Source organism: Sorex fumeus, unplaced genomic scaffold, assembly GCF_029834395.1.
Source record: "Sorex fumeus unplaced genomic scaffold, SorFum_2.1 ptg000026l, whole genome shotgun sequence".
Classification (NCBI taxonomy): Eukaryota; Metazoa; Chordata; class Mammalia; order Eulipotyphla; family Soricidae; genus Sorex; species Sorex fumeus.
Genome location: NW_026606083.1, coordinates 15,683,646 through 15,700,306, shown reverse-complemented (window position 1 = coordinate 15,700,306; position 16,661 = coordinate 15,683,646). Strand labels below are relative to the sequence as shown.

The following is a 16,661-nucleotide window of genomic DNA, read 5'->3' as shown; positions in this document are numbered from 1 at the left end:
TTAAAAGTCCAACTGAAATCTGTAATTTTTACTTTCTGCCATCATATGGAGCTGAATAACAAAATAGTCAAAGTAATACTGTGTTTTCAGTAGGCTGTGTTTAATAATGTAGTTAGAGTTGGTCAAGGTAACACAATGTTGAGAATATTGAGTTAGGATATGGAAATCTAGAATCTAGTCATTGATCTTACATATGGAAAATACGAAAGGCACTGCATCTTAATTCAGAAGCGCTTCTTCAGAGGTGACACGGAGCTAAGTGCTTGGTCATGAAACTTTAAACTTAATCTATTTAGAGACAGAACTTTAAGTTGGGTAACTAAAAGGAATTTTATACAGATAGAGAAAAGTTAATCTAAAATAGGTAAGAATTTTATTATAAGGGAAAATTTAGAATATGCAATTCCTCCACATGTCACAGACAGTATGATATATAGGAAAGAAAACGAATGTGATTTCATTAGAGAACATGGGCTCAGGTCCAAGACTCAGGTCGGCTGCTATTTTGTCTAAAATAAACAGCCATCTCATGAAGCTTTTTTCATCATATCTGTAACACAGGCAAAAAAGGAGTTCTGACTCAACCACTTCAAGGAATTACTGAGAGTATAAAATGGGTAATTTATGTAAGAGTCCTTTATAAAACTGTAAACGCCACAGAACCATTTGAACTTGCTCTTGCACATTTGACTATTAAGAGAAGACAGGGGAGATTTATGACAAAGAATATTCCATCAGAAGTATGAATACCTCAACTCAAACTCTAACTAGGCCCCAGAATTGCTGTGTGGTTTTTCAACAAGGCATGCACAGTCCTGGATTTTCATTGCTTACTTAGAAAACATGTAAACCTCCAGTGAGAAGTCTACAAAAACATAATTTAAAGTCTGAGCTCTTTTCCAGAATACCAGTGGCTGCGCCAAACTCCTCTTTATTTCCAGATCTTTTTTCTCCACAGAACAAGTATCAAAAACTCACAGTGACCTGCAGCTGTTTTCCATGCCATGGCCATCGTTAGAACCGTTAATCACACATTATTGGGGGTAGCCAAGGAGAAAAACAACTTAACGAGCTTGGGTACAACCTTAATTAAATGATAAATGTGTGTCAACATAACTGATCAAACCCCAGTTGCTTTTAATTTAAGATTATAGCAACTAACTCAGACTTCTTGACATACGGACGCATTTCAAGTACACATCATGAAGCCCATTATCGGTACCTGGAAAGGCTGCCTGCTGGAGATGGGAAGGTGTTTCCTCAGCCATCTGTTGCCCTGATCCCCAAATATCTGCCACAGCAGCTGGCCCTTTGTGTTACTCCAGATCCGCTGGTAGATGGCCAGCCTATAAATGTGCTTCCCGAACATGTGGTAATAGAAGCGGAAAGAGCAGCCTTCTGCACCCGTGCTGTTAAGAATCGGGCTGAGCAAAACGGCTCTGTCTTGGAAGACCTGAGGTTCCGAAGATTCTATGTAGAGATAATGTCCTTGAGCTGTGCCCAAAGTATTATCCTTCATGGGCCCTGTATTCAGGGTTGCAGTGGGGCCCTGTTTCCTGGTCCAGTTGAAGTCGTCTTCTGTGTCTTGTTCCCAGTTACAACTACCATTTTCAAAGTTACATTGCAATTCAGGTACTGAATTCAGAAAGAAAAAAAAAAGACCCATAATTAATAAGATTAGTGGAACTTTGCTCTTACCAAGGTAAAAACATTTCAAATTTTTAAATGCAAAATTGAAACATTTTAAAGGATAAATGAATCCTAAGGATACTTCAAGAAATGTTTTTGTTTGTTTCTAGGTCACACCTGGCAAGGCTTGGGAGACCCGATCCATACAAATCAAACCCAGGTCAGTTGTGTGCAAGGCAAGCGCATTGCCTGACACTGTACTGACTTCTAGGTCCCAAGAAATAATTTTCTCTGAACTGAACATATAACCACTTTGAATATGGTTTTCCAAATGCCTTATATTCCCATCCCTTCTCTGTTCCTATAGCCATCTTTCTAGCTACTGAAACAAATGTTTAATTCCGTGGCTTTTAAGAGTTGAGTATTTGATCACCACAAAGCACTAAAACAAAACACCAAAGCTCAGAAATCATATCCAAAGGTGCTGATAATTAAATCAATAAGGTCGCAATTAAGGTCCCAACATCTGAACACTTTATTAGTTCTTTTGGTAATACCAAAATGAAAGTGAAAATAGTGATAACTAGCATATGTGGTAAAATTCCTTACTCCATGGAGTAAGCCCTGTGAGAATAGTTAGTTTACTCGAATGGGGTGAGCCTGGGAATCCCTGTTTTAGCCAGCACTCAGGATTATTTGGACGTGGGTTCTCTCTGGTCCTCTCGGAGCCCTCTGGCCCCAAGTTCAAGTTCTTACACACCAGTCTGATGTGTCAGATAAAGGTCACACTTCAGGGCAATATGTCTTTCTCAAAGTCCTTGGAGAGAGACACCATTGAAACACAGAACTCAGCTCTCTATCTTTAAGCTCCACCTTTACCAAATTAACGACAACAAAAAATCCTCTCCAAACAAACTTCATCCAAAAAACCTTCCTCAGTGCTGCACGTTCTTAGTGCCAGAGTACAAGAGCACTGGCCCCTCCACCACCGTAACTTATGCCAAATGCCTTCAGGTGTCTCACAGTCGGTGCTGTGGTGCCCCAGGGCCTGTCTTGTCCCCCTGCATTTGGGCCCTTTAAATTTTCAATTTACTTCTGTCATTTCAGTTCAACGCAGTCATAAACAGTTGAAGGTCATGAAAAGGTACAAATTTCAGTATCAGAGAGGGTCCTGATCTGTGGCCATAACACAGTGACAACAGCTCATAAAGAGTCCACACATTTGATGGTTGTTAGGAGAGATCTTAATTACAACTCTGAAAGGAAATGGACTTAAGCTCTGACAATGATACCTTAATTAAAAAAAAAAAAGACAAAAGCAGGCTTTGTTGTTGCTCCAGAGTAAAGGAACTTTTCTCTTTATAGGGACACACGGCAAAGGTTACAAATATTTATGCTCAATTTTATGTCTTTGATATCTCTTACATTTGTTCTCAGACTCATTTAAGTATGGATGCAGAATTTATGTTCAATAAAATATGTGTATCTTTAAAGTGCAATTTGATGCATTTTTATAAGTAGAGCAACACCCAGTGTTCAAACCATGTTTCTTTAGCCCACAGTTCTTTGGCAGTCCTCTCCATGAAGAGGACCATTTCTATCACTGTTCTCTAATTTCTTTTTCTCTTTTAGGGGTTTGCTCCCAACCAGTGCTCAGTAGGCCAAAAGGGCCCCATGTGTGATTCTTGGCTAACTGGGCCAGAGGTTCAGTGCAGGAACACGAGGATGTAGTGCTGGGGACACCCAGGCCACCGGGGGAAGTGCTGAGGGCATCTAGGGCTGCACCCAATAATGCTCAGGGGACCACTTGGTGCCAGAGATCAAATCCCAGGCAAGCGCCTGCCCAGAATGCACCCTAAATAATTCAGTACTATCTCCTGGTCCCTATCTGCTATTTTTAATTTATTAATCCCTGGTTTCTTTTTATTGATGAGAGTATACATGTTCTGGAGCTGGAGAGAGGGTTCTGTGGGTAAAGAGCTTGCCTTCCATGTGGCTCACGTGGGTTTGATTCCCAGCACCCCATATGCCCAACCCCACACCCCCTACAGCAGGAGTGATCCTTGAGCAACACTGAGTATGGCCCCCAAATGAACAAAACAAATATGCATATTCTATTGTATGTATATACTAATGTAAAACTTTGAATTTTGGACTTCAAGTTTTGGACTTTCCTACTTTGAGTTTAATAACGTATTTGTCTAGTGTATGTTAATTTCTGTCTTATCCGCCAAATTCTCAGTCTAACAATAGTACATTTAGGTAGATAATGTCACCACCAGAGCTCTATTATTCTGCTGAATGGGATGTAAATTATTATAATCACCTGGAGAGCAATTTGGCAACATTTGAGAAAGTTGTCATGGTAAGCTCTCCATTAGCCAACAGTTCCACTTCTACTCATAGATTTTAAAGTCACTCTCCAATGTATGCATAAAGAGACATCTAAAACAAAGTTACTCACGGCATTTTGATTTTAAAAGGAAAAAATAGAAAAAAGTAAAGCAGGAGTATGGAGTGATATAGTACACTTGCTTTGCACATGGCCAGTCAGGTTCAATAACTGGCACCCCCACATGGTCTCCAAGCCCTGCCATGAGTTATCTCGGAGTGCTGAGCACAGAACAAGGAGTAATCCCTGGGCATCACCAGATATGGTCCAAAAACAACAATAAAAGCAAAAAAAGACCTCTATAAATACCTTGTCGATTTTAAAAAAATGAAGAGTGATATATATCCTTAAATTCAGCATTATATTGGAATAAAAATAATTATGTGCTTGAATTATCTGAGCATTTTAACAAATATTGAACAAAAACACTTTAAAATATGTCTTAAAGTATTTAACACAATAAAATAATATCACATATGTATAAAATATCTCCAGAAATACACAGAAATATTAACATATAGATTATAATGGCTACCTCTTTTACAAAAATAGAAATTGACTAGTTTCTTACCCCTTGGCTACACTACCCACATTTCTAGAATAATGCAGAAATGAATTCATTTTTCAAGATTGTGTTGACACTAAGTATTCATTGTGAACAAATGGGCTAGCACAATATTTGTTCACAGGGGACAGGATTCAGAATGAACAAGAAATTTCACATTTTCACTTCATTTGCATAGATTAATTTGTTTAAATGTCAGCTGTCCTTTAACTATTCACTTCTGTAACTGTGGCTGGAGATGAAGGTGAGCCTGAGCTGTCAGATACTCTGAAACTATAAAGGAAGGGGGCTGAGAACAAAGGAAGCCTGGCAGGAGCAAATCATCCCTTCTCTGAAAACCACAGACCAGACTGGAAGCCTGCACCTAGTGGAGGGAGGCGAGTGGGGAAAGGTCAAGCGGGAGAGGAGCATCCCCTGCTATTCTCTGCTCTGCAGTGATGTGAATTGGGACCCACACAGTGAGCACTCCAGGTGCCATTCTCTGCCTGTGGGCAGGAGCAAACATCAAGCTGCTGAGTTTTTGACACAAAACTGGCACTAAATGCCACAGATTTTATATCATCTGCCTCATCCTGACCACATGCTCAATCTCCACTTCAGAAGTGATCCTGTGTCGTTCCACCCTGAAATAAAAGCAAGCTCTAATACAAACTTCAGAAAATAGGGCCTGGATAGTTGATATCTGATATGGTACAAAAGGAACAGGCCCAGATCAGAAATGAACAAAGAAACAGGACAGTCGAATATTTCCACCCTTTCCTTTTAAGAAAGTCACAGAAATATTGTGGTGTTGAGCTGTCTTGCTAAAACCTCACTCTAAGTTAATTCTGGGGAAACTGGACAGATGAATTTGCTTCTTCATTAGCAGTAGGTCAACAGTGTTCAAAGAGTGAGACATGAAGAATTTGAAAAAGATGAAAAGACATTCTAAATTTGCAAAAGCCAGTTAGGTTTAATCTAAGCAATGCCTTTTAAATCATCCACTTTGTTTATAGTGCCTCAAATATCACTAGATGCACGGGAATCTAGACTCTGCTTGGTTGTGACAAAGATCACATAATGCAAAACTCTCCACAATGATTTTTGTGAAAATTTCTTTTTGTTGCTTTTTTTTTTTTGGCCATGCCTAGTTGTACTCAGGTGCTAGTGGTTTGAACCTGTAGCTCCCTCATGCAAAACATTCATACCAGCCACCCTGAGTCATTCACCAGCCACTACATGAAAATTTCTAAGTATTACTTATCCTGTGATGTGCCAAGCACTTTATGATTCTCCTCTGGTTTATAAATAAATTGAATGATAAGAATTGTTGCTATTTCTAGACAAGAAATGTTACAAACTTTTGGCTCTGACTTTCATCATTGAAAAACAAAAACAGCTATTAGTTTCTGATTTACTTTCAGAGAAAGGAAATTAGGTGCTACCTGGAGTTAGGTTTATAAAATTGAGAGATCAGCATAATTAACAGATACAATTTTTAAAAATCAGCACACTTAACATACACTTGTTGGTAGTTTAAACAAGAAACACCTTGACAGTTTTCTCTCTACTCCCAACAGTCATAGATCCTGAAATGTCCTTCCCAAATGGTTCTCCATCTTTCACTTCCCATGTTCATTATATTTACTGTGATTCAAGCTGCCTATCTTTCTCTGTGGATGATTGCGATTGCCTTCTACTAGACCTGTAAAATCACTCTTCTCTGTTTCACTCATCACACCGTGTCACTTGTGACATCCTGACATAGGTCAATTTTATCTTATTACCTTCCTTCTTAAAACGACTCAAATGAAGAACACATCCTTATTAAGGTGTACAAAGAGATGCATTGTTCCTCTCCTCCTCCCTATTCTTCATCTCCATGTTTGGGTCACCTGGCTATTGTCCATCCCCTACACAGTTTGCCCTGGGCTTTTTGTATCTATGACATAGCTCACCTAAGTCCTCACCTGTAAAGAGTTCAATCCCATGCTCATAAGTTACAGTATCCCTGTTTCCAACTCCTGTCTTTTACCTCCTGGAGTAGACTAAAAATTTAGGGACTTCTATCATTGTGTTCACTATTATATCCTAGTATCTAACTCATAAATCTATTTAATAAATATCAATCACTGTCACTGTCCTCCCGTTGTTCATCGATTTACTTGAGCGGGCCCAGCAACATCTCCATTTTGAGACTTACTGTGTTTAGCATATTGAATACATCAGGATATCTTTCCAGGCTTTGCCGTGCAGGCGAGATACTCTTGGTAGCTTGCTGGGCTCTCCGAGAGGGGCAGAGGAATCGAACCCAGTGAAGCAGGGCTGGCTGCATGCAAGGCAAACGCCCTACAGCTGTGCTATGGCTCAATGACTAAATAAGTATGCAAGATTCATCAACTTGAACAGTACTTACTTAGAGATTAGTTTTAAAAAAATGGAAAAACAGTGAATGTGACCACCACTATGAAAATGACTCTGAGCTACCAGAAAGATAGGTAGATAAGTGGAACAATAAAACTCACTGCAGTCATCCTCATCACTGTGATCTCCACAATCATCCACCAAATCACAGAATCGGAACTTTTCTATGCAGGCCTTGGTGTCTCGGCACCAGAACAGATCTGGCCCTTCACAGCTCTCAGCGGGCATGGGAAGAGAGCAGCTTTCGAACCGGATGTCATCAATAGCGGAGATCCCATCATAGATGCCCAGGCTGACTTTATCTAGTGTCAAATGGAAGGGCTGAGTGAGCCGCCCAAGCTGAACAATGGCCTGGGACCACTTGTCGCCCTGGTTATATAACACTCTCCAGAGGACCGTGAAGTCACTGGACTTTTCCATATGGAGCTGCAGCTCAGCGGCTCCCACGGACAGGCCATGGTTATAAAACCTAAAAAAGAGAAACACGGGAAATGGGAGATATTTCTGGCACAGGCTAACTATTGAACTTTTAGACTCTTCCCCTCACTTGGTCAACAGCAGTCAATTAAAAATTATCACAACAGACACCCTGACTTCTTAGTCATTGTGGCTGTCTGTTTGAGCTTCTCTGCCAAGGTGCATACTCTGGTTCTCAGGACACCGGCAGCCTTTCTCAAGCTGCTCTGTCCAGGAGAGAGAAGAAATGCTAATTAAAGTATTGTCTACTGTTGGAGAGAAACAGTCCCTTTCACCTCAAGGAAGAACACCAGCACTGATCCATGATCCTAAGCATGGTGTGGACTGTGTGTGTTAATGTGTGTATTAATGCAGTAGCTACTCTTGAACACAAATAAAGGCAGAGGAAAACATTCAAGAGATATGGTAGAACTGCATCCACTCACAATCCCTGCTGGGTAGTTTTGAATATTTACCAGAAGGAAAGCGTGCACCCAGGTCCTGCCTGGTTGAAAGTTGGGCTCTGGAGTTTAGCAACCTGTGACAAACTGCTGCTTTTCTTCAGAATGAACATAAAATTTCCTATAGGGATACAAAGGCAAACCACACATTAATCTCAGAATTCTAAAATAAAGACATTGCTCTATTTACCCCATTCTACCTCCCATTAGTTACATAACTAAATACCCATTAGTTACATTACTAAAATAAGGACTCTAAAATAATTTTCAGATAGGTAAAAGTGACAGAAATGCTCAACAAATACGTATTATTTACGACAAAATCTAAAGAACAACAAAACAATTCATGATTTTAGTCAATCCACCCAAACATCTCTTTACTTCCTCCCCATATTCATAAAGGAATGACTCCATGTAAACCAGTTTCAGACCTTGGTCACACTGGAACCACCCAGTGAGATGGTAATATCCTTGGGTATATAGCTGAGGGAGTTATGTATAATAGTTGACTATAATAGTTGAGGGTGTTTATTTGCATAAAAATTTGCATTCTATATTTCCCAGGGGGCACTGTTGACTTTTTTTTACTTTTTGGGTCACACCCAGCGATGCTCTGGACTTACTCCTGGCTTTGCACTCAGGAATCACTACTGGCAGTGCTTGGGGAACCATATTAAAAAAAGGCCCTCCCGTTGATCGTCGATTTGCTCGAGCGGGCCCAGTAACGTCTCCATTGGAGACTTTGTTGTTACTGTGTTTGGCATATCGAATACTCTCGGTAGCTTGCCGGGCTTTCCGAGAGGGGCGGAGGAATCGAACTCGGGTCGGCCATGTTGGCCGCTTGTAAGGCGAACGCCCTACCCGCTGTCCTATCTCTCCAGCCCATATAGAATGCTGGAAATCGAACCCTGGTCAGCTGCATGCAAGGCAAATGCCCTACCTGCTGTACTACCCACTGATGACTTTTGTTTATTTATTTTAGGAATGTTAAGTGTAAGTGAGAACATTCAATTGTTCTATTACTCCTGGTACAACATCGAACCTTCATTGTCTTTCTTCCTCTACTCAGAGTTGATTGAACAGGAATAGTTAGGAAGAGTCTTGGGTTTGTCCCTACCTTGAGATGTATTGCTAGTGTGATCCCGAGGTGGTGCCTGGTGTTCCACATCAGCAGAAAGGTTGCTTCTTGAGCTCCAGACCCAGTCAAAATCATCCCCATGAACGGCTTCAAACCAGCCACAGCTACTGTCTTCAAAGTCACATTTGGAAACTGAAGAACAAAATTAAGCTCTTAGGTCATTCTCCAAAGATGCACTTACTTTAAAAAGAACAAGATTCAATGGAAATCAACTTGTTTTGCTTTAATTTGGTGGGGTTTTGCAGGGGACGATGGAGTTACTGGTTCTCAAGTCTTTCTCTAGGCTCTGTTCTTGGGTACTTTATGTGGTGCCAGGGTGTTGGGGAACAGTTTTTCCCCAATGTGCCCAGACACATTGTGCACCGGATCTGGGAAGACGTAGGGCTAAGGATGATGGCGGGCAGAGAAACCACTTGGGAAGACAGCTGATGGCCGCTCACTTTATTGCTAATACACACATATTTTATAGAAGGTCTCGGCTTAAGATGATGGTCCAATCACATAAAGTTTAGCATTACTGACCTATCACCTTTCCAACTCTGCTATTTGCCCAGCCCAATGCTGTGGTTAGGAATAACTCACTAAGCATAGGTGATAATTCTTGGGGGGTTGGGTGAGATAAGTCCTGATACCTGGTGCTTGTAGAATGCACCCAGACACTCCCTACTGGGTCACTATGCAGGGACATGTCCTATCTGCTATGCAGGGACAGAACTTATCTGCTCTGGTGCCTGTTGCCATGCTACACACCAGAGATTGAGTCAGAACTGGCACATGTAAGGGAAGTATTTTAATCCCTGCACTATCTCTCAGCCCTCTTGGAAATCGCCTTGCCATGCTTCTCTGAATCTATCAAAAGACACACTTGACCAAAAATGTGATCTTATCTGATAAAAAAATTGCTAATATGTGACCTTGTCACACTAGATATTGATATGGCAGAAATCCCAATTTAAGAAATTCACATGTTTTACAACTATTTTTTTAATGTAACTATATCATTCAGTTTGTAATCTATAAAATTACAATTATCTGCCTTTGTTTATTCTGATACTAATGTTATCATCCATGAGTTTACTACATAATATGGAAGGATTAAGATTTCCTATAAAGAAATTTACACAGAGCCACAAAAATTTGATACTGAAAATTCCAGATCTATTATATTTATTATAATGTTTGCCTACAGTTTTTAAGAACTTAATGTTTCCCCAAACATAATCTATGCATCATCTAATTTGTGAAAAGCAGATTCATGTGACTGGTTTTTTAGGTAAAATAAACAGAAAAATATGTTCAACAAAAGAAACTTCAATAAAAGCATTCTGGAGGAGGAAAAGAAAACTAAAAGAGGAATAAGGGAAATGAAAAAAGGGAAGTCCTACTAACAGTAATGTGGCATTATAGTTGATATTTACAAAATATCTTGCATAATAGAACCCATATAAGAAGTCAATTTAATCTTTCTTACAGAATAGCCCTACAGGAAAGTTATTATTATTGCTGGTTTAGGAGGAAAGGAAGATGTAGAGACTCAATTATCTTAACAAAGACCACATTGTTAGGAAATTGTGGAGAGAGATTAGATCAATTATTCTGACTCCTAGTTAAATACTGCTTTCTGCAAGTATTGATTCTAACTATTCATTTTCCTTAGACATCGTAAAAAGATAAACCAAAAAAGGATCATCTGAATTATCTTCATGATGCTAAGTTATTACTTTATAACCTAATACACAACAAAGTTTGCTTCCAAATGATCTTTACGCTGGAAATCTCAAGCTATTCACTATTCATATACATAAAGAGGATGAGATTAATCTCAAAACTGTCCTCTTATAAAAAAAAAACTTTGGACACAAGAAAGAACTTTAGCAGATGAAATATAAAGTCACTCAATCAATTCTAAAATTGTAAATGGTAAGCCACTTTAAACTAGTGATTTAAACTAATAAATCATTTTCAATTTTGAAAATGCTATATCTATGCAAAGGCAAACAGTAATACTGAACATTCTTTGTAAATTATGAGTTGCTACAATATAATTTGATTTCTATATATTGATGTTTCAAGGATAGATGTACTTTCTGTGATCTTTCCTACCTAAAATATGGTCAGAAGAGAACTTTAAAAATTTTATTAAAAGTCATGGGAATAACAGAGTACTATATAACTGTTAGAAAGGATGAAGTCATAAAATTTACATACAAGTGGTACTACATGGAAAGTATCATGCTAAGCAAAATGAGTCAGAAAGAGAGGGACAGACATAGAAATATTGCATTCATCTGGGGAACATAAAGTAACAAAATAGGAGACTAACACCCAAGAATAGCCGAGATAAATACCAGGAGGTTTACTCCATGGCTTGGAGGCCAGCCACACACTCTAGGGATAAAGGCAGCTCAGATAGAGAAGGGAGCACCAAATAAAGGGTATTGGGAATATCTGCCCAGGATGGAAGATGCATGTTGAAAGTAGACTATAGACCGAACATGATTGCCACTCAATGCCTCTTTTGCAAACCACAGCACCCAAAAGGAGAGAGAGAACAAAAGGGAGTGCCCTGCTACAGAGGCAGGGTGGGATGGGGGGATGGGGGTGGGAGGGATACTGGGATTAAGTGGTGGTGGAGAATGGGCACTGGTGGAGGGATGGGTACTCAATCATTGTATAACTGAAACCCAAGCACAAAAATTTGTAAGTCTACAGTTGTACCTCATGGTGTTTCACTAATAAAAATTTTTTAAAAAGTCAATGGAGTGTATAAATATTAAAACACATTTTTAATGTTGCATTGACTTTAGTAATCAAGAAATAACTACATTTCAGTATATAGTGATAGTGAGAAATCATCTAAGTAAAGCACTGTTTTATTTAGAATAAATATTTCTTAGGTAAAGTTTAGAAATAAGTTAAAGCAAAATTGAGTGTTATTTGAAAGTCAAAAATAATTATAAATATGAAAATAAATCCTAAGTATCTAAGTCTGTAGTTTTAAAAGCCATTCCTCTCTGTATATATAATACAAAGATAACCCATAAGTAAACCTAATTCTAGGAGTTTTAAAGCATATCAAGAAGCAAATAACTTGAGATTACTATTACACACAATCTGTAGAACAAGACTCAGGAGCTCTTGTTATGCAAATACAGAAGAAAAATGATATTGACACAATATATTATCTTCTAAATAATACCTGAAAGAAAAACTTATCATGTGCTATCCAGGGAGATATTGCTGAAGAAGTAAATTCATATTTACATAATATGAAAATTTGAGCCATCACTGTAACTATCCTAGAGTTCTCTTGGATAAGGTCTTTCAAAGACAGATATTTTTAACTGATGATTTAAATGTGATTAAAGTTCAAAAATGCCTTCTAATATACTCCAACCCTAAATATTTAGACTTTAATACATATTTTAAAACTCATCCAGTTGACCAGAGACATAACCAGAGATTGATAGACAAAAGATAATCTTCTAGCTATCTTATGATCAAATATAAACCTTAAAATAGCTCTTGCAAATTATGTGTGTACCATTTTCCTGGTTAGAGACATCATATGCAAGTTATGTTTTACTATTTGTAGCTTGGATTTTTTTATTGTTTCTAGAGTACCTTTCAACTGTATCAATTATTGATATTATGAGAATCATCCTGAGTTGCAATATAATTGCAGGTACCATTTATTTGGAGTGAATTGTATATTAGACTTTGCCCTTAGGGTCCTACCCACTCAAGGTGTCTGCTTGCTGACATAATTATTTTGGGTAGAATGACCCTCTGGCTTCTATAAGTTATGCAACAGAATGTCAGTTACTGCCTCTGGGGAAAAGTGGCAGAGATTCCTGGAGAGTTGACCTATGGGTCCATCCTCATTCAACATTTGCTGTCATTCTTAGAGCTGTACATGGAGACAAAGGAAGATGAATTTATGTTGGCACCAAGGAACCTTGTGAAGAACAAAAATAAAAGTTGTATCTATTCACTGCCCTGGACCTTTCTTTCTGGTTTGGGATAATTCCTACAAAGATTCATTTGTGAGGAATTCGTAGCAACTACACAGAAGAGGGCTGCTGTTCTGATCATTTGCAACTCATACATGTAGCACTGTAGCACTGTCCTCTACTTGTCTTTTCCAGAATGTCATAGGATTGATGCCATGTATAGCTGATGATGTACTAAAATCAAGCACTATGTGATCTTATCAGATTGACTCCTTTCCATTAATAATACGCATTTAAAGTTCCTATTGTTCTATGCCTTTGTATAGCATTTCATTTTAGCACTAATATTCTACCTTAGGGAGGAATCATAGTTTGTTTAACCATGTGTTTATTTTAGGGCATCTTGGTCACTTTCAAGTTTTGTTTTGACAATTCCAAATAAAGTTCTAGTAACATCTGTGGAAGATTTCTGGGGAAACATAAAATTTCTGCCCCTTTCAATATAATCCAAGGAACACCCTCCTGTACATTATTTAAGTTTCTTTTGTGTATGTGTGAGAGGTAGCACAGTGGGTAGGGCATTTGCCTTGCATGTGCGACCAACCCAGGTTCAATTTCTCCATCCCTCTTGGGGAGCATGGCGAACTACTGAGAGTATCCCACCCTCATGGCAGAGCCTGGAAAGCTCCCCATTCAATATGCCCAAAACAGTAACAACAAGTCTCACAATGGAGATGTTACTGGTCCCCGCTTGAGCAAATTGATGAACAATGGGAGGACAGTGCTACAGAGCTACACGTGTTGCATGGCAGCTTCACAGCCACGCTGTCCAGAAAGCAGCCTGAAGTGTGGTGGTGGTTAGGTAGTGGAGGTCAGCTGCCAGGGCTGGGTCCCTTGGGGTGGGTAAGGCTCTCAACCAATCCACAGCCTGGAGCGGAGTCTGGTGGCATGGTTCTGAGAGCCTCATGTTATACTCCCGTCTGGGAGGAGCATCCTGACTTCTGGAGGGTGGCCGATGAGGAGATTATCTGGTGCCAGCATAATGTGGCTTATGGGTGTGATCCCTGAGTCACCAGTCACGGGGAGACTGAGGGAAGCAGGCAAAGGATCTCTATTCTGGGGTCCCGTTGAGTCCAGAGTCCAAGGTCTCCACGCCAGGCTCTGGGGTGGGTAAGAGCCCTCTCCACCCCAAGGGACCCAGCCCTGGCAGCTGACCTCCACTACCCAACCATCACCATGCTCAAGGCTACTTTCCAGATGCTCAGGCCAAGCCTCATGCATGAAAGAACTCCTATGGAACCCAGAAAAAGCATTGTATAAAAAGTGTTGACGTAAAAAATACACTCTACATAAAAAACATTAATAATATAATGCATTGGATTTTATCTTAAATATATACTTAAATTTCCTTTACTTACTTTACTTATATACTTAAATAAATTATACAAACATCATTCTGAATAGACTTTTCAACTGAAAAATATTTATATTATTTTGGTTTGATTTTTTATTATATTGTTATCTCTTTTTCTCTGAGTTTCTCTATTGTAGCAACATAATTATAGCTGTAAGATAGGTTAAAATATCAAAGGTTATTAGCCATATTTTCCTTCTACAAAGAAATATTTTTCAGTACTTTTCTGGAAGATCAACAGCTCCATAAATGAAAATGAATGGACCCTTTTCTCTGCATCTTGGTTCTATGTGACTAAAAGGATAAGTCCCTCTCACAAACAACTTCCCATTCATGTCTCTCACAATTTCCTCTGCCTGGACTATTGTTTTAAGTAGTAAATAATCTCTAAATTGCACTTAATGAAAGCAGAAGATGAATATTCAGTTTATTAAGAAAAACTACAGTCCCTTTTTTCCATCTACAGGGCCGTAGATACCAATATGCATTTAGTAAAAATTTAAGATAGTTAATAATTAGCAAACTTTAGTTGATTTGAGACTTCACCAATCCTGTCCCCTTGTAGTGAGGGCTACAGAAAACACAAGAGGGAAAAGAAGGATCTTATTTAATTTTATTAAAATTTTTTAAAAAATGTATTTATACTAGAGGTACATTTTAGGAAACCTAAATTTGTAATTATTTTATATATGCTCAATCTCACCAACTCATTGCCCCTCAAAACACTTTCAGGGATATGAAATATATATGTATATACATATATACATATAGTATATGTGTATAGTATGAGACTAATATACATATAGTATGAGATAATATCCAAGGTGAGGGTAAACAAGGGCTGGGAGGACTGATCAATAGTTGTTGGAAGCTCGCCACTAGAGTGTTGAGGGCAAAGAGCAGTTAGGATAGACAAGAGACGAGAATGACAATAATAGTTGGAAATGATCATTTCCGACAGGAACTGTACTACTTTCGCTTACCGACTTTCAGCTGAGTGTTGAAAGTAGGTAAAGGGATATATCTGATAACCTTTTGTTACCTATATTGCCAACCATAAGGCCCAAAGGAAAAGAAAGAAAGAAAGAAAGAAAGAAAGAAAGAAAGAAAGAAAGAAAGAAAGAGAAAGAAGAGAAGAGAAGAGAAGAGAAGAGAAGAGAAGAGAAGAGAAGAGAAGAGAAGAGAAGAGAAGAGAAGAGAAGAGAAGAGAAGAGAAGAGAAGAAAGAGGAGGGGAGGCGGAGGAGAGGGGAGGGAAAGGAAGGGGAGAGGAAAAGAGGGAAAGTGGGGGAGGGGAGGGGTGGGGAGGGGAGAAGAAGAAAGGAAAGGGGAGGGGAGACAAAAAGAGAGAGAGGGGAGGGGAGAGGAGAAGACAGGAGAAGAGGGCAGAGGAGAGGAAGAAAAGTACCGGCCATAGTGGCAGGCTGGGGTGGGGGAAGGGACGGGCGGCAGTGGGGCACAGAAGTCAGGAGGGAAACTGGGACCATTGGTGGTGGGAAATGTACACTGGTGAAGGGACAGGTATTGGAACATTATACAACTGAAACCCAATCATAAACAACTTTGTAAATGTGCTTATAACTGTGATTGAATTTTTAATATATACTTTCAGAAATATATTTATGAAGTATCAGAGTTGCAATTTAGAACTCTCTCACACTTCTTTTTTCACCTCAACTCTCTCCCTTCTTTCTTCTCTCTCAATTAATATACAGCAGAAAAAAATACATAGCTATAGGAAATTTCGAACTTTTCCAATGCATTTATTATTTCTGTTAAAAATGAAATTGGAATCAGTTGGAGTCAGTGCAGAAGACAACAATTACAATTGGTGGGTAATAAATAAGAATTGCATAGAGGTGGATTCCAGTGTGGCAATACACAGAAAATCATTCAGATTTTACTCAACATCCTGGCTATGGAAATATCTGCATTCAATGTACGTATTTCTATATTTAGCAGATTATAGTAGTCTAAGGCAAATATATAAGCAATATCTTAAATTTGAAAAGATAAATGAGAAAAAAAGTCACTTCTTTTTCTCCATGCTCAAGCTGCCTTTGCTTAGTCTTTATTGAATTCATATACTAAGTATTGACTTATGGCACTTTTCCCAGGAGCAGACAGACAAGTAGAAAATGAGAAATTATTTAGATCTATTTTTAGAGAAGGGAAAAAAGCACATGCATTTCAGAATAAACAGTTTCTGGACAGAAAAAAAAATTAGAGTACTCAGGAAATGAAGTTTGGAA

At 38.8% G+C, this 16,661-nt stretch overlaps 1 protein-coding gene across 1 annotated transcript in view; it reads right to left on the bottom strand.

The window, feature by feature from the left end:
* Positions 1-16,661, bottom strand: part of MALRD1 (MAM and LDL receptor class A domain containing 1) — a 625,529-nt gene that overhangs the window by 493,702 nt on the left and 115,166 nt on the right. The window contains exons 16-19 of the mRNA XM_056114588.1: positions 9,024-9,176; positions 7,922-8,027; positions 7,091-7,458; positions 1,223-1,635 (exon numbers count right to left, since the gene is read on the bottom strand). Of these exons, the coding sequence (XP_055970563.1) occupies positions 1,223-1,635; positions 7,091-7,458; positions 7,922-8,027; positions 9,024-9,176 (1,040 nt within the window). The remainder of the gene's footprint in view (positions 1-1,222; positions 1,636-7,090; positions 7,459-7,921; positions 8,028-9,023; positions 9,177-16,661) is intronic.